The following is an 18,444-nucleotide window of genomic DNA, read 5'->3' as shown; positions in this document are numbered from 1 at the left end:
AGTTGTGTGAGGGTGCAGCATGAAAATACCAGGATATAAACTATTAATAATTTCTCAGTCTAGATGAAAAGAGAAACGAGGGCACAGACCATGTGGATAAGAGAAAGTGTTCTCAAGCCGGCTCTCCAACCCTCTCTGTATGCACACAATTGCTGAATTGAGCAATTCTTGCTACCCTCTGATGTTAAATACTTGAATCATCTTTATTTCACTTGTCCTGCTGAATTGGCATCAAAAGATGCTGAAAGTAACTATGGAAGATAGCACAGATGATCTGGAGTCTGCTGGGTTTTAAGGGCTAGTGAAATACAGCTGTGACTCCACTGTGGTGTTAGTTCTTTGTGAATATTCTGCTTGTTAAAATGAAGTGTTGCTCACAGATACAATGACGGGAAGAATTTATTCCACAACATTATTGGATATTCAAGGTAACACAGCAATGCAAACAGTGGTGACAGACAAAACAGGGATTGCTTTTGATTTCGGAGCCTAAGCCATTTTTGATCAAGACAGTAATTAGAGTATATCTTAGCTGAATTTGTACTACCAAGCTACCCCAGGAGAAAAATCCCAACTCATCACTGGATTTAAAGAAAAAAAAAAAACAAAAAAAAACCCCACAAAAAACCACACACAAAAACCAAAACCAAACCCAACCCAAGAAAACCAATTGAAACCCCGAAACCTACCCCAAATTCCACAAGAGATCTTTGTTAGAACATAAAATCTTAATGAGAGTGCTGAGAGAAGCCCAAGGTGGCCACCTAATCCTTGTTTTGGTGTTGGGAACATCACTGATACGTGGGTAAAGCCTGTGAAATATTAGTGGGTGCCTCTCGGCTCCCCACCATTCCCTGCTGGCTGATGCCGGTGCTCTGTTCCCCTTACGGGGTACCGACTGGCTGCTTTTTGGCCCGGGGTCAGTCATTTTTTGGTATATGAAGATCTCCAAGCTCCTGCAGCCTTTCTTCTTAAACCAGGCAACCCCAGTCTGTTTTAGCCTGCCTTTCTGTGTTTTCTGGCTCGTTGACCGTTACTGTTGTTCTCCTCTCAGTGAAATGCTCTCTGGAAGTGAGGTACCCAAGAGTTGTCCTAGCGTTCTGGCAAAGGCCTTACTGGAGGCGAGGAAATGAAACCATGATATGTGCTTTTGTTTCATCTGTTTTTCTGCCTACGCCCTGGTCTGCAAGCGCGGTGTTAGACTTGAATTAGCAGCAACACGTGGTGGCTCTCGCTCAGCTTGTGGATTGTTGTAGCTGTGTTATCTGTGCAACTCTCTAATTAAGAGGTTTTTTTGTGCTGAAATGGTGCAGCTGGTTAATGGTACCTATGTCACATCTTGCATTTGTCCTCATAGAACATAGCTGGGTTTTTTCTAGATTGTTTCTCTAATTTGCCAAGATGATTTTGACATTTTAGTTCTCACTAAGGGAGTTGAAACAGTGTGTCTCTGCCTTGCTGCCAGCCACAAATCTAACGAATGTTTTTTCTTCTCATTATTTATATCCTTAATCAAAATATTGCCTAGCAGCATATACAGGATAGATTCCAGTGGGACTCCCTTTGGCCGACCTCTTCAGGCTGACTCTGAAACCTTCTCTGACTGCAATACTTTAAGCTGGGTTTGAATTTTATGAGATGTTTGTTTGGGCAATGCTTCTTTACCTTACAGATATTTTGAAATGCTCCTATGATAATTACTGCTAGGGATATCCACCAAAAGAATCAGATACCTGTGTGTATCTGCTTTAGAGTCAAAGGTTTCCAGCGAAAAAACCTCCTTGCTATGAATACTGGCTTTGACATATGATTTTTAACATGCCTTCTCGCTTCTTTTAATGTAAAAACAAATCAAGAACCCAAAAGCTGGTTTTGTGCCAAACCACCTGGAGTGTAAATCTGGCAGCCTTCTGCTGCTTTCCCAAACGCTCGTCTGCTGACCAGGCGTTTCAGCAGTTCATCTGTCCTTTCTGTGACATTTCGCTCGTTTCACTTTTTTCTCACCCTCTTTGGGATGCCCAAAGTAATCTTTTCCTGTGCTTAAAGGCAACTCCCTTAGAGCAGCCCACATCAGTGAGTTGTATCTCAAGGACAGTGCTATAAAAATGCAAAAACAATTATTTGGTGATTGAAAAATAATTTAGAGGCAGTTACAGGCAGATTTTCTTAACTTGATTTCATTTATGTTTATGCTTTGAAACCTTAAGATTTAAAATAACTTTTTTTTTCCTTGGTGTCTGTGACTATTTGGTATAAGAGATAATATTCTGTAACATAAGATGGTGGCCACGTCTAAGCCCTGAATTTCCATCCATTTAACTTAATCGTTTGGTCAGTTTCTTTTAGGTGATGCACCCTCTCTCTGGACTTAAAATGGCTTGAGGCTATTTTTTTCGTTTAAATTTTTTGTATCCTTAATAATTTTGAATCAAAGTGGTGGAAGCCAGAGGCGAAGCTTGCATATGGGTTTCTCCCCCATCTGAATAAAACAGATAACCATGTTTAATTTTGGGGTAAGCTGAGCTCTGCGAGCAGACCAGGCTTTACAGTTCCACAGCTCAGCAGAATCTATGTGGAAATTTGACGTTTTATTCTGAGGCACCTGTGTTACCTTGCCCCCAGCAGCAGATCAGAGTGGCAGAACCGTGGCAGGTGTAACCCGTCATTAGATTTGTGAGTAAAGAGCCACCAGGAGGTTTTCTCTGCTATGACAAACAATATGATCCTGTTTATACCTCAGGAACATTTGGAAAAGAGACGCTCGCTGTTAGGTTTGTGTGACTTCCTGTAATTCAGAAGTACCTTGCAATACGTTACGCAAGCTCTTTACGCCGACAACAGTTTTTCACTTCTTTTTATAAGTTCTGGACCCTGGGAAAAAAAGCAAAATACCGATGAGCAGTACAGTCAGGAGGATGATGTACTTGGGAACAAGTTAACTGAGTGTGGCAGCCGTAGGTAATGTTTTATAATCTCTGTGAGTTATGTACAAACACCGTATACGCCGAGTGCATATATATCCCTAAGTCGAATACAGGTTTTGCTTTCCCTTTTCAACTCAGTTTGCCTTAGAAGATTTGGTATTTTTCGGAAAAGTACTGAAATACAGTTCTAGTAGGGAGATGTAGTGGAACGCTTCTTTGTAGGCATGCTGTCTGGGCGTAATCAGAGGTGGAAATATTAATAAAAGAGAATTTTCTGTATTTTACCATTTAAAGCAAAGCAAGGCAAAGACTTAGGGAAAGAGAGCAAGGCTCAAGGGTCGTGGATGGCGTGTTAACGTTCAGTTAAGGAATATATCGTAGAGAGAGAGAGAGGAGAAGTAGCCAGCAGCAGATTTACTGGAGGGTAAAGAGTAGCCGAAGGAGCTCCATGGTATGAAGTTCAGTGAGCTCAAATAACGTAGGAAATGCAAGAGGAAAACAGAGGTCGGGAGAACAAATAGGGAAAATGCTTTGATCTAGAATTTGAATATACCTTTTCTCTCCCTATTGCAGAAGAACTTTTCAGGAGAAATTCAGTTAAGAACTAACCAGGGAACAATGTTCACCCGTATCCTCAACAGCGCAAGTACCAGTGGCTCCCCAGAAGCAACAGCTGTAGCTGAGCTCTGTGTCTATACACTGCTGCACATAAACAAAACGCTGATTAGGTGAGTTCCCCAGCGATCGTTCGGCTGGTACACACATCCACTTGCGCAGGCAATGAAGAGTGTCTTTGGAAATGTAACTGCAGGGATTCCGGCTAGTCACGCTTTGGTTTGGCTGCTTAATGGCGACATTGTCGCTCCTGGGTACCCCCCCGCCCCCGTTTCTGGTTTGATTGGGAATGTGCGGGTGAGAACAGTGACGATACCTCTTTCACAAAGCATGCCTCGCGGCTGTCGTCTTTGCAGCACTGTTCCCTCATGGCAGCGAAGGCCGCTGTGACGGAGGTCAGCTGTTCCTGTGTGATCTGGGGCTTGTACTTGATGAGGTTGACGAGCATTCTGCAAGAAAAGCGAAGCACACCCCGTGAAGCTGGGGGGTGAGCACACACCCTACGCAATGCTTCTCAAATGCTACTCCTACACAGTCCCTCTTCGGTCACTGCCCGCTTCCTTTCTACAGCTTTTTCATTTTTATTCCCCACCCAGGTAGGGATTTGCATCAGGGAGCAAAGACGCGCCCCGTTCCCTTGGGAAATAGAGTATCAGCACTCGTTTTTGGAGCAGCTCCACCGTGAGTGTCTATGAATAAAACGTGCAGATGGTTTCTGTGTTGTGCACGGCTCCGGAGGGTCCAGGATGGCATGGCTTTGCCACAGCACAAGTTAAGGGCCAGGGAGGGTTTTTTCCTTGCAGCGACAGTGGAGTAGGGGCCAGCATGCAAGTTTTCTCTGACCAAGGCAACCAAACACCAGCTTTTCAGAGTGAAGGAGTGTGTGGGATAAGAAAAAATGCCTGGGCTTTCCTGTTCTGGGAAATGAGCCCTAATTAAGCCATAAAGGTCATGCAGTAGCTCAGGCAGTAGCTTCCTCGTTTTTCTGGTATCTTTTATGCAGTGCCTTGTGCCGCTCCCATAGAGGACAGCGGGAGGGCGTGTTTACCAGGCCTAACGTTGGATGCCTCTTGCTTCCATGCTGGTGGCGTACGTCCCAGGGGAGCTACCCACCTCTAAAAATGACCACCTTCTCACCTAAGGCAGGTAAATGCAGGTTGAACCAGATACCAGAAGAAACTGGGAGTAGCGTGAGAGGTAAGAAAAGGAGCTTTGAAGAGGGGTTGAGGGGGGCTATGGCTGGTTTTCCACGGCACATTGCACAAGGAGAAGGCCAGACAGAGTGGACGAGGGAAGGGCGAACGCTGCCAGGATAAGAACAAGAAACAGAGGGTAAACAGAGTAAACCAGGCATGTCTTACTCCTGCTTCTTGTGCTGTAACTTCTCCTCTTCAATTGTACACAAGTCTTCGTGGAAAGTGAACAGCCCCGGGGTCAACGATAAGGGCACGTAATTCTCATCGATTTCTAGTTTCCCCATGCACGGCCTCCTGAGAGCGTAGGAGCTGCTACAGCAGTGGCAAACTCCTGCGTTTATAGGGTCAGTCAGGTGTCTTCTGCATATTTCTCCAAGCACGAGATCCAGCTTTACCAAGAGAGGTGAAAAAAAAAATTTTACATTATTTTTTCATTTTCAATCATCCCTGGAAAACATGCTGCTCTGACTAAAGGTATAAAAAATAATTGAGAATTGAAATTAAACCTGGTTTGTAAGATAGACAACAGTTTATATTTCTACTGAATGCTGATTTTTGCCGTTGCAAAAATGGCTCAGATTTGCAGCCGCAGTATGTATATGCAGTTTTAGGAACTGTTCTTTGTGCACAGAAGTGATGGGGTTTGTTGATAAAGCCATGCTTGCGTGTGCTTTGTTTCCATCAGCAGGATTTCTGTGGGTATGTTTGGCTGTTCTTGTAAAGGTGGTGAAGCACAAATGGGGGGTTGGAGGACAGGCCGAAGCTTTTTAAGCACTTTGGTTTACGGACCTGGAGAATTCTTACGGAGGGGTTACACAAAATTGACCCTTTCCGTGGAGTACTACCGCTTCAGGCACCTAGGCAGGATGAACTCAGCCAAGGCATCATTAGCTTCAGAGGGAACAGGGTCGGGGCCGCCTGCGCTGCGTAACCGTTAACTGCCTAGCACTAGCCTGGCAATGCCTGATCCTCCTGTAGATTAATTCAAACATTAATTCAGTGACGCTGAGTTAGGCGTACTTGAGGCATGTATCTGGAAGTACATCTTTGGGCCAGCTGTATGGCTCAGCGAACATTTCCCTCATTTACCTTTACTCCAAGCTCTTGGACCCTGCTGGCAGCAGAATTTGTGGCGGAGTTTCAAGAAAAAAGTAGGACCGAGGTACGGAAGAAACATACTCACGTTTTCCTCGGCGCAAGGCAGTAGCTTGTCCTGGCTTAACTGGCAGCATTTGGAGCCAATTGTAGTCATTTGCTTGGTGAATTTTATCAGCTCTGCAGATGTCAGCTGAGGCATCTTCTTGGTGAAGCTCATGAGAAGCCTGAAATGATAATTTTTTTGATACTGGTATTTTTGTTCCACCAGGCAGCAGTGAGCAAGCCACTGCCTTCGCATGTGTAAAGCTCCAGCCAAGCCCCACAGAACGCTCAGGAGGCCAAGGGCAGGACTAAGCTTGGTGTTTATAAACTCAGGTAGGCAAGTGTAAGGGTCCTTTTTGTGCTCTCCCCTATTTCTGACCAGTCTCTTACCAGGCTAAACAAGTAAAAATAGTGATAACATTGCCAGTTACACATTGGTGGGCTCTCTTACCAGATGGTAGTTCCCTTGTTTTTTCTTTTACTGAAACTGTGCTTATTAACCATCATGGCCAGGAAAACCTTAACAACTGATACAACAGGCAGAAGCAGCCCACCAGGTTTTTTGGAAACCTCTAGTTCCAAATGTCTTTTAAAGACCAAACGTGCTTGGGAGTGCAAAAAGCCCGCTATATCTCTCGAGAGAAGGCTTGCTGAAGCCTAACTTGGAGTACACGAGCAGTTTAGACGTTTCACCGAGACGGCTTACACGCTCCAAGTCAGGCACGTGCTCATGAACGTCGCAAATCAGGGCCGAAGCTCCTGCGGGAGGCTCGTGCCTGCGTGTTGCACTTAGGCACAGCACAGGGCTCAGGTAGCCGCGTTTTGCTCTGCCTGCTGTAGCCAGATGTTTGTTACAATTCTTCATGTTTACATCTGCTGCGGGAGCTGGGTGCGGCGAAGTCTCTTGCAAACGACTCAGCACCTGTCTTTTGGCCAGATTTATGTCTCTCAAGTTAGAGCTCGCAGCTGAAAATGCAGCTATAAAGCAAGAACATCACGGCAAACACGGACAGGAGCTTGATCAAGGTTTCACTTCGCTGCTTTGTGAGCTGGCTTAAGGGGACAACTCGTGAGAGGCCAGAACCTTGTCTTGGAGAAGCTGATTAAAAAATCCTAAAAGCCATTAATATATTGGTCCAAATATTCAAGTGGTGCCTTGCAGCCTAGCTTTTTTTTGACATGTGTGGCTTTACTCCAGCCGAGTTGCGCCCGGCTGGTACAGGAGTAATGTAAGCATATAAAAAAGTAATACTCGTTTTGGAAATAGTAGTCTCCTTTCGCCTTGTAAATGTCACAGCTCGTCTTCATGACACTTTCAGTTTCATGAATATGTTTCTTCAGTTCTTCCTCCTGAAAAAATAAATAAATTTGAGGAGTCTCTGGATCAGGGGGAATGCAGAAAGCCCTATTGCCTCGTGATAAGGCCTGGATATCTACAGTGACCTGTCACCTGGTACGTACACTACCCATTTTTCATTGCATTAGAATGTCCTCATCTGTCTGAAACCTCTCTAAACTGCCTGAAGGTGATAAATGGCCACCTTCAACCACCCTGAAACATTTAACTTGTTTATCACTGGAGGAAGGGTAGGTCAGAGGCACAGGGTGGCTCCTAACTTCAGGTACTTACAATGCCGCTGTCTTTAGCTGCGGCAACAACCATAAGCACCTTTTACATTTGCAAGAGGGCGATCGGCACTGCTAGGGAGGCCAAAAGGGAGCGGGGCTCACAGAAATGTTAGCTCTGTTCCTTTCCCGGCATCCATCTATCCGTATTAAACTGCTTCGCAACTGAAGATGGTGAAGGCTCCGGTGCTTTTTCCATATGGGAATCAGTCGGGCCATGTAAAATTTGCTAGGCTCGTTGCAGGAGCTGTGGATACTGGCTCTAGACTTGGAGCAGGGATATTCACTGCTTCACCAGACCCAGCCACGTGGTCACGTGCTGGAATCGGTCAGCATGCTGTGTGAAGCACAACGGCACCCACCCCTCTGCTGCAGCAGTCGGCCGGAGCACCGGGTTTGCAGCACTCTTTCAGCAGGTCCTCGTATCCTTTACCGATTCTTAAAAGCATTTGGGCAGAGAACTCAGGGTGTCTCCTGGAGTATTCATACAGAAACCTGCAATATGTGGGGTATCGGGAATTAGAGAGAAACCAAACAAGTGCCCCCAGGAGGTCAGGGATGGGAAGGACAGCAGGGGTGCTCTCAGGGTGGTTTTGGCTGACGTCTGGCGGAACAGAGAGATTTTCACAGCATCTCAGCCCGGGACTGAACCTGAATGAAACGTGGCTGGCTGAGCACAGCCTTGCATGTAACAGTCCCAGCTCAGGGTTAGCCTGGGTCAAGCTTAGAGCCTTGTGTGGCTTTGGGTTTTGCCCCTTTTTTTCATCCTATCTGAATGACACAGAAATAAGTTCCAGTTACAGAACCGTGTCTCAGCAGACACTGGGGAGACACGCTGTGCGGAAGCAGCCACCCTCCACAGCCGTCGTACCCAACGGATTAGCTGCACTTTTCATAGATGGAAGTGATGTATGTTATTTGAAGTGAATTGTCTCTCTCTGGGGCTTGATGCTGTTTCTGTTACAGCCTGTGGCATTCTTGCCCAAGTTTACTACAGGTAGGATCCGGGCTTTGTTGCACAAAGGAACACAGCTGGAACAGAAATGGATTGACCCTGTTTGAATCAAGTCGCGAGGCTGACTTAAACACGTGTTTTTGAATTCCCACTTCAAAGTGCACCAGAGCTGTATTTTGGGCCTGAGATCAGAACTGATAGTGCCGAAATTTCACACACATTTCTTCAATTTTTGTCTCCAAAATAACAGTCGTGCCCTGTTCTGCCTTTGTTCCTGTTCCATACCTCCTAGGGTTGAGCGGCGTTGCACTAACATCAGCCTGCTCAGCATCCCATGCCTACGTGCTGACAGACAGACAAACATGAGGCTGGTGAGCTGGGCTTTAATGTCCAAACTGTCACCTTTTAACCCAAGTATTGAAACAGCAAAATTGAAGAGCAGAAGGCGACCCACGATACCTGGCTAAGTGCGCGTCTTTTTCCTGGGCAAAACGTTCACATATTCCTTTGTCTTCTATAAACTCCCTGACGTGGGGCGACAAACCTGCAGGTCTGTCATCATTTTCTGCATGAACTATGCATTCACTTCTTTGTAAGAGAGGCTTTTCGCAGCACTTCTTGATTTTACTTGAGAGGATGTCTTGGTTGGTGCAGACGTAGTATAGAATCTCTTCCTGTAAAGCAAAAAGGAGAAGGAAAGACATTTTACCAGGTTCTGGTCTTTTTTTTATGAATCAGTGTTTTCATGCCCGTGTTACAGACAGAGGAGGTGACCCCCGAAGAGAAGAGGTGGCTGGCCCAAGCTGTGCGGCAGGCACCTGGCAGAACAAGGAAGAAGGCTGAAGTCTTGTTGATCTGTTTGCTGCAGCCCCTTGCCTGCCGTTTGATAGGTGCTCCCAGGTACCCAGCGATCCCGAGAAGGCAGCTGTCTTGCTACCCGCCACAGACAAGCGGTGAGACAAATGGATGTGGCATCTTAGAAGGTAGAGAACGGAGGACAGGCAGATACTGTGTCTTGCCGAAAGCTGTACAGACATGATATGGCAGAGCTGGGAGCTGCAACCAAATCTGCTGAAGGCAGTGTTAGGTCATTTTAGTCACAAAGTGATCTTTCTGCCCTTGCTGATGGCGTCACACCAGGAAAAGTCAAATGGGAACATCAAGCACCTTTTTAGACTGAAGTTAAACTCCAGTTCTGGAGAGCAATCAGGACAGCACGGGAGGGGAAAAAAAATCTTTACACAACAACAACAACAAAAAAGCATTTGATGTCTGCAAACAAGCATTAAATGAGTTTTACCCTGTCGTGCATACACTCCAGCATATCTCCCCGACAGCAGTCCTTGTGCATGTTAGTGATATCCGTCACAAGTTTGGTAACAGTAACAAAATCAGCTTTTGGGAATTTTTGGCTTATCTGAGCAAGTTTCCTACAACAAAGAAAAACAGTTACTGCTGATATTCACAGGTGAAACTGTGACAGCTATCATCGTTCTCCTGCGGAGGGGGTATCCACACTGCGCAGGAATGGCCTCTCCCTGCTCCCACTGAAGCTAACCAACAAACGTCCCTTGAAGCCAATAGCTGAGATTTTCAGGGTTACCTACGGGTGCTGGGTGAGTCGCAGTGTGAGAAGGTGGAAAGCCACGTGGTAGGGGAGCATGAAATCACAGGAGCAACCTTGTGTCAGAAACGGGTGAGGGAGGTGAGTTGCATTTTGCTCACAATCACTCTAACTTTGGTCACAGAGAGATGTGTTAGTTTCAGCCTCTGGGTTTAGATTTTGAAAGCTAATGGCAGTTTGTAAGGAAACGGTGACTGCTGTCCTGCGTAAATTTGTACTCCTCGTCTATATTCCCTGTTAGATGCTAGTGGTGACCGGCACACAAAAAGGACGTGGCTGGCATTCGGGGTCACCGTGCCGCGTGCAGCTGGGGAGCCACCCACGGCTAATATGCGACATCCACCCTTTATGTCAAAATAAGGATAAACATGGGGAAGACTCACAGAGCTTTTAAGGTCCTTTCTCCAAACTTCTTCAAGATTCCGCATGTGTGTTCCTGCCTCAGCCCATCTTCTCTTACTGGCTTCACCACCTCTGGTGCCTGGTAGAAGGAAGTTGCAGACCGTGAAAGTGGAAGAAAATTCAACGCTTTATGCTAAAACTACTGTGGCGAGACGGTTGTTTGAACAGGGGTTTTTTACCAGCGAAAGAAAATTGCTGTCTAAGCTGCACTATGAACTAACTGTTGTGCTTGCTATTTAGTCACTGGTGTTTATTAATCAAGTGTTCTGTGAAAAGAAACCCGAACCCTTTTAGACAATAGTTCAGTGTTTTTAGCATAGGGGAAGAAATCATCATCTGGGAGCTACGTGACTGGCTTTGCATTACCATGAGCTAATGTTAAACTGTGCCACCCCTTGCAGCCCAGCTAAGCTGCATGAAAGGCATACTCAGCCATTCAGCAAGGGCAGGTTGCCCGTGCTTATTTTCCACCGTTCCAGCTAGTTGGCTCTGAACTTCTGACGCCGGTTCTGTGTGGGGCCTGTATCGGCAGCACAAATGCGCGGCCGAGCGGAAGTGTCATGGGGCTATCGACAGGAAAAACACACCCCAGACTTCTGCACTACGCACAGCACCACGTCCTCTCTCGCGTCCTTACGACAGACCCGGTGCAGGTGGCAGAATCGGGGCGTGGGGAGTGCCTCGGGCCCCCTGTACAGCTGCCTCTGCCCACCACCCCGCCGCCACATGCTTTTATTTAGGATGTCAAGTTATAGTTGAAGAGAGCATTTAAGAATGATTTCAGCCTGTCCTTACAAGGAAAATTGTAGTATCAGGTTCAGATGCTGAAAAAGAAACAGCTGATCTTTCTGCTTCAGGATTTGTTTAGCTATAGGAAAGTCCCTGGTTGCACATTCATAGACTACAGCCCTGCGGTGGCATACCTGGCTCCGAAAGCATTCCTCCAGGTTATGAGCGTGGCCTTCAGCACTTCCACAGCAGTTCTTCATCATCTCGTCGTACCGGAGAGCGACAGAAAGGATAGTCGGGGCGTAGAGGAAAGGATGTCTTCTGGAAACCTCATAGATAAAACTAAAACCAAGAGAGAAATGCATTTAGTTTCCAAGCAAGCCCTTACACGCAGGGGGCAGCATCTTCCATATATTAAATGATAACTACTAAAAGCGATTGTTCTCCTGTCATGAAGACGAGCTGTATAGTGCCGTGTTTATCTTGGAAAAATTCTGACGGGGCTGATGTTCTCCTGGAAATTGAAGCCTCAATTCCTGCCAGTTCTGGCTTAGAGGCAGCAGAACATACGCTTGCCTTTTAAAGGCTAACAGGATGCCCTTGGTTTCAGACGAGCCTTTTACATAGACCAAAATAAATTGTCATTTGGAGCTATAGCCAAAGCAGGAGGTGGCAGAAGAGGCTTCACATAATGACAGTTACAGCTAGATGAATTATGCAGACCATTTGCCTTAGGAGGAAAAAAAGAAGTACGAGATTATGGAGAACCTTAGACTGAACTTTTGGTTGATGCTGCATTTGTTGACTTTAGGCTTGTAACCACCATAGCTAGGCAATGAATCGATTATTTATTTACTTACTATCCTGTTAATGAATGCTGATGCTGTGAATGATTCTTGCAGGCAGCTTCAACATTTGGCCTTTCGAAAGGAGAAATGAACCCTCTCGATGAATTTTTAAGGGAGAGGAAGCAGTCATTTCTTTCAGGATCCTTTTTAGCACAGCAGTCAGTAAACTTAGGAAGATTTTCCTCCTGGCATATTGTATCGAGGAAAATCCTGTCCTGTGAAAAATGAGAAAAAAGTTGCTTTGTGTGAGGAGTCCATTTTACTCCTGGGAGATTTCTGAGGAGGCTACTTTAGACCTACGAGCCTTGACTTGCATAAACTCAGTTTCTCTCTTTATTACCTCCTGCTTTGACTGCAGTGAAAACCAGACTGACCTCTAAAACCTATAAGTGATGACTTCTCGGGCTCCTACCTACTGTTACGCCAAGACAGACTTGGAAGTGGAAGGGTTTTTCAAACACTCTGACCTTAAACGATATTCAGACCCTTTTTCTTGATAAGAATCGAGATGAGTGTTTGATTTGCAGACCGCAGTTCGCAGTGTAGCAGGATCAATGCTTTTCTAATTACAGTCAGGTTTGTCCAATGAAAAGGGCCTTGTTTCTTGTTCAAGTAGCAGTGCTCAGGTTCAGCTGTCAGCCACGCCTCAGCGGGGAAGTCTTTTAATATAGGGTTTGTTTCAGTGTGGCTAACAAATCAGACGTGCATCGTAACACAGACTGACATTCATGTTTCATGGTTCAATCTGTCAGCTCCGAAAGAGGGTTGAAGCAGATGCCATCAAAAACCAGCGATGAGAGTTAATGGAGTGGAGCTGATGCCTGTAGCCATCATATTTGCTGGAAACACCGAATTTCGCTTCTCCTGAGTGTTGTTACACCAGCCATAAAAGCACAACTTCCTGAACATGTTTTAGAAAGATAGAGGTCAAGGATTTCAAAAGATGCTGTGATATTGGGGGTGGGCAGGCAGAGAGGGGCTTTGTTTTCCTCCATCTAGCTTGAAATGCTTTATAGATGGGAGCCTGGAGAACGGAGGAGTGAATAAAGGCACATTTCTTAACAAGGTACTCATTCCTCTTCGGAAAAACACATACCAGGTCTCTGAAATTACAAGTCACTTGTGAAAATGTTTGCTGCGTTGGAAGCACGAGCACGCTTACCAAAGGCTTCAGGCACTCGGGGCTGTCTCTGGCTGCAGCGGCACAGCTTCTGGCAAGGTCTGTCACAGCTTCGGCCATTTTCACTGCTTTGCCAAACGTGCCTCCTTGCACGTACTGAGCAAACATGATCATGGCACTAGAGAAGAACACACAGCGTTAAATCTGTTGCTGGCTACCTAAAAACTAATTATATGACTTGTAGAGGCGAGGCAGTAAGAGGACCCGTATCGCCCCGGGCTGAGTTGGCGCGGGTGGGCGGAGCGGGTGAGCGTTTGCCGCACAGTACGTGTTCATTCCCAAGTGACACAAGGATGCTCAGGGCATGGAAATTTTCAAGTAGACGTTTTATCTGGACAACTTACATGGCCTTAAAATTCTTCTCCTGCAGCTGAGAAAAACGTTGGCCAATGCTGTTTTTTTCCTCTGAAAAACAAGAAAATTTGAATAAAAAGTGTTTACTAAGTGCTTCATCAAATACCTTTGGTGGGCTGGGGTTTTTTTTCGTACTGGAGTCTTGGAGGAAGACAACAGTTTGGAGCCTGGGGTACTAGCACTGGGAGTAGGAAGGCACGAGGTTGAACTTCCTCTTTTACTTAAGCATGAGGATGAGAAGCTATTTCTTTCTGCCCTACGATATAATAGGGCCAAGCTAACTTCCCTGCCTAGGTCAAGTGTTGCGGGGAGGAATACGCTCAAACCTGGAGGGCGTTCAGCTGCTTCGATGATGCGCGTCACGTGACTAAATATGCACCTTACAAAACACCTTTTAACCTCGCCTCAGCTATTTAAAGGCGTGCTTGACTGCTCTTTAGCTACAGCTGAAGGATTTTCTGTGCAAAAAACATGGGATAAGTTGAGGACTATGTTGGTAGGCAAAGCTCCTCAAAAATTCACAGAGCTGCATCCTTCTGCCCATCTTGGGAACCGGCCCAGAGGAAAACAAGTGTGTTTAATCTATGTGAAGATCCCGTGCAAATATTTTTCCTTTGCCACTAGGCCTTCATTAATGGGCAAACCTAAATGCAGTAATTTCTTGAGTTCCTTGTTTGTCAGAGAATATTCTGAGAGGATAGTTTTAAAACAAGGGGCCTGCTCACAGGTCAAGACATTACTATCTCACTCTTGTGTCAGTAGGGCTGAGATCGGTGTAAAAGGGTCAAAGAAATAAGCCAGCCTCTCCCTCCCAGTAATGCTGGGGTGTCAGCTGTGATGATAACGTGAGGTAAATAACACAATCATCTGTTCCGATTTACACTTTTAGGGCATTTAGTGCATTTGGTAGTTATAAAGATGAAAAAAAGGTGACTAATGATAACAGTATGTACTGCAAGAGAAGCATCTGAACCGTGTAGTATGAGAGGTTTTCAGCTGTCTCATTTTAGGCACTCAGCCTTAGCCTGGTCCTTGTAGGCTCCTTCCGTAGTCAGTGAGGAGAGAGTACGGCCCCTCTGAAGGATAACACAGGGCAACGGCGTTACCTGGCTGCTCTGAATAGCCACTGGAGGTAGCGTCCCTCTTGGCACGTCTCTGCCTTGCTTCCTCATGGACTGTGGAGGGAGGCTGGAACAACCACAGCCTGTCCTAAAGCAGTTGCTGGAGTACCTAAAATCAGTCGTGCAACCACATCCCTGTGTGTTAAATTACCCTTCAACAGACTTCCTCTGAGTAATCAGGGGCTGTCCTGCGTGCTACGTAGAATCTCAAGCCCTTACGCAGCAACACAGCTAAGGCTGATCAACTCACATTTATGCAGATACAGTTTTATTGTGTACCTTTTACCCGTACGCAAATGCCCACGTAGACCTGGCGGTGGCACAGTGACATACCAAATAACCGCGCTTGCAAAGTTGCAGCCATCAGTATTATAGAAAAGAATAGAGTAAAAACAGGAGATATATTCTTACCTATGTCCCGATAACTTCTAGGCAGGGCTTTGACTACAGTAAGGCTCACCGATAAAATCACATATATTATTGTTCTCCAATTCATACTGTCAGATTTTGGCAGGGGCCGGGGGTGAGTTTGGTCCAGCTGTGAAAGGTAGAAAGAATTAGGCGCAAAGAGTTACTTTTATGCTCTTCCAGACGATTTCTGGTTAATCAAAACCCTTTTACAGTCATATATAACATTAGCCCTTTTGGAATATTCCCACAATAATTAGACATGCCATTATTTGCTCAGTATGAGGAACTGACCAGCTTGTTGCAAAGGAAGGACCTTGGAGATGCTTTTTTCCCCCCTAAAATTTAGACATTTTAAACTTATCACACTTCAAACAAGAAGTTTAAACACTCCTTGGCCTTTTTATTGTGCATACTGAGCTCATCGACTTACAGAGTTGTTCAAAGGTGACTGCTGCGCAGGAGATGCCTTCGTAACACATTGTTGACTGGAAAATCCCTAGTCCAGCTGTTAACCTGATATTTTTGTATCCTGCCTTGCTGTACCAGCTATGTCTTGCTCCAGCTCCCAAGGTGTCATGGTGAAAAGGCTGAATTAAGTACCTGCTACAATATTGTTGCAGCATTAACAATTACCATCAAAATGTCTCCAAATGTGGAAACGAAATCAACTCCAAACCGGTAGAACGAAGGGGAAAATTTCAGTTAATACTGTTATTTTACTGGCGTTTTAAAAAGCTTGCTGTGAGCATCAGCATAATAAAAATGACAACATTTTTGAGAGAACACCTTTAGAGAGCCACAGGTGTTGGTAACAAAGAGGTAGGTGGGCAAGGATACATGTGTTTGGTCTGAAGGAAGAGGCAAAGACAGCGCTTTATTTCTTTGGAGAGAAAAATGGCAATACTGCCCGCTCCACGCTGCAGGAAGGCGATGAGGCGTGCTCGTTATCACATGAGACGGTATCAAAAGGATTCTGAGGGGGAGGGTGGGAGCACGGCTGCCAGAGCCGGAGATCTGAAGTCTAAGGTGAAACTACATCTGTTGAGGAAGACACAAATAAACTCTGTCACAATGTTAACTAAAAAGCCCCACATGAAATAGAGAATCTACCTGAAAGAAGGGTCTGGAGGTTACAGACCATATTTCTACATTTTCCCCAGAAGCAGCAGGGAAAGAAGCAGATTGATCCTGTCTTTTTCAGAATAACGCCTCAATACGGCCCTGTTACTGTAATCTGGAAGGATAAAGGAGGTGGGGGTGTATTACTGGAGGTGGAGCTGCAGAAACAGCAGAGACACTGATGTCAAAGGCTTTGTACAGCAGGTTCTGCTTTGGCCCAGCAGAGTGTGTTTCAGAGATTATGTATGGGTGCTGTGTTGTCCTGAGCATTCCGGGAAGCTGCACCTGGCTGCTACATTGAAAATCCTTTAAATTAGATTTTTCCACACTCAGCAGGATGATTAAGCACTTGTCACTTTTCTTTGAAAATACTTGCTGCTCTTCAGGTGGCAATCTGCCTATTTACAGTGAACACTCTGTCTGCAGGAGGGAAATGTCTGTATAGTAGGTAACTGGAAAGAAAGAGCATGGCTAACAGTAGAAATGAGATCTGAGGAAGAGCTTAGATCCCTCATTAAAAGTTTCTGTTGTTCCTCAAAGTACAGAAGCCATGGTGATTGATTCAGTTTTACAACTATTGAGGACCCAGGTGTTTCCAGAACTTCTGAGAAAGTGTCTTTCAAGGTGAAGCTAGAGCTAGAAGCAGCTGCTGGCTCTCAGGGTGTGGAGGTGTGAGTTGCCATCAGCTGGGGTGGTCGCTGCGGGTGCTCGGTGCACTCTTGAACTGCCTGGGCAGTTGCTGGTGTGGAGCTCTTGGGCTCGGTGTGTTACATGGCAGAGAGGTGAGTTAGTGTTGAGTGTGTGTTTCTTTTTCATAATATTTACTGGCTTTTGGTGAGGGGGTCTGTATTAGGTTGGTGTATGTTCATGGTAGGTTTCAGTTATTGGTTTTCATTCTGAAACTAGGCCAATAAGGGCAAACCTGTCTGCTCAGAGCTGCGATATTTTGTTTCTCCACCTACTAACGAGAGCAGAATTTGTGAATCCCCCTTTCCCTTAGGTTGATTTCTTCACAATTGTATTGATACTTTAATTCTTTTTCTTGAATTTTAACAGTGCTGTTTTCTGGTAACTTTGGTAGTGTGCTTACAGGATTCAGTTATATATACTATTCTTTTAATAGGTGTAGAGTATCATTTGTGTTAAATCCTGTGCATTCACTCTAAAAAGGCTAATGTTCATGGGCAGTTCATGCACTTAGAACAACTTGGCTTTTTCCCAACTAGTAAGAAGGTTTGTCTTAAAAAATAAAAATACCTGTGCTGCTCTGATATGATATTTGGTGTTTATTTCCATGTAAGTAACTTCAAGTACTGGGATGTGTTGCATAATAGGCATGTTGGAACATTATAAACTCTTTTCTAAAGATGAAGTTGTTTGTGTTTTTAGATGCAAGTATTATGAAAGGAAGGTGGCTACCCTTTTTCTGATCAGGTATTTTTCAATATGTCTTGTTTTGGTCCAGGGGTCTCCTGCCTGGAGAAGAAAGGATGCAGCAACACTTCTGAAACATGAGTTGGTGATTTCCCCCTTCCTCCTCACCAGTGTTTCTCTCTGTTAGAGACCCACATCACCACAAGCCTCATGAGTTCCTTCGGTAATGGACTCTTTACTCGTGCTGGGGAGCCTATGGCAGGTAGGTAAGCTCAGCACCGTCTGGTGCGTGTTCAGGTGCTACGTGGGACATGAGCAGTTCTCCAGCTCTGGTATCTCTGACTCGGTGTGCAGAGCCACTTGGTGGCGGCAAGAACAAGTTTCCAGCACTTCCCCCTCGCCCCAGAGGAGCGAGTCATCTCTGTGGGTTGCCTTGACGTCGGTTTTGGGGAGCTAGGCTGTGCTCCTTAAGCATCCTGCGAAACCGACAGCCCTGGCTGAGTGGTTGGTTTAATTTTACAGAAGGGATCAAATGATGTTCTGAAGAAATGTATACTAATTATGAGGAGTGACAGTCCCAGCTTGTGTAAACTGGTTCTGCTGAAGGCAATGTAATTATCCCATTTTACCTTAGCTGAGATTCGAGGCCAAATTTTATGATGTTACAGCTTTCGGGGTTTTTGCTGGTCAGCTGGGGCACGGGCTGGGCCGAGGAGAACTGGAAGTGGCAGTGGGAAGCAGCATTCCTTTAATAACTGCAAATAGGCTAGCATGTAAAGGACAATCTTTGTAACTACCATGTTTTTTGCAAAGCAGCCTTTGCTGG

General features: G+C 45.5%; 1 protein-coding gene across 2 annotated transcripts in view; it reads right to left on the bottom strand.

Annotated features, from left to right (window-relative positions):
- Positions 1-381: 381 nt before the first annotated feature.
- The window catches only part of LOC104045480 (alpha-fetoprotein), a 32,196-nt gene continuing 14,133 nt past the window's right edge, over positions 382-18,444 (bottom strand). For both annotated transcript variants that reach the window (XM_064450741.1, XM_064450740.1), the window contains 14 exons: positions 15,126-15,252; positions 13,584-13,644; positions 13,222-13,357; positions 12,072-12,274; positions 11,406-11,553; positions 10,464-10,561; positions 9,757-9,886; positions 8,916-9,130; positions 7,864-7,996; positions 7,128-7,225; positions 5,919-6,057; positions 4,901-5,124; positions 3,856-3,988; positions 382-2,871 (listed from right to left, as the gene is read on the bottom strand). In XM_064450741.1, coding sequence (XP_064306811.1) covers positions 2,827-2,871; positions 3,856-3,988; positions 4,901-5,124; positions 5,919-6,057; positions 7,128-7,225; positions 7,864-7,996; positions 8,916-9,130; positions 9,757-9,886; positions 10,464-10,561; positions 11,406-11,553; positions 12,072-12,274; positions 13,222-13,357; positions 13,584-13,644; positions 15,126-15,252 — 1,890 coding nt within the window. In that variant the 3' untranslated portion in view covers positions 382-2,826. The remainder of the gene's footprint in view (positions 2,872-3,855; positions 3,989-4,900; positions 5,125-5,918; positions 6,058-7,127; positions 7,226-7,863; positions 7,997-8,915; positions 9,131-9,756; positions 9,887-10,463; positions 10,562-11,405; positions 11,554-12,071; positions 12,275-13,221; positions 13,358-13,583; positions 13,645-15,125; positions 15,253-18,444) is intronic.

Source organism: Phalacrocorax carbo, chromosome 4 (genome assembly GCF_963921805.1).
Source record: "Phalacrocorax carbo chromosome 4, bPhaCar2.1, whole genome shotgun sequence".
Taxonomy (NCBI): Eukaryota; Metazoa; Chordata; class Aves; order Suliformes; family Phalacrocoracidae; genus Phalacrocorax; species Phalacrocorax carbo.
This window is presented reverse-complemented; position numbering and strand designations above follow the sequence as displayed.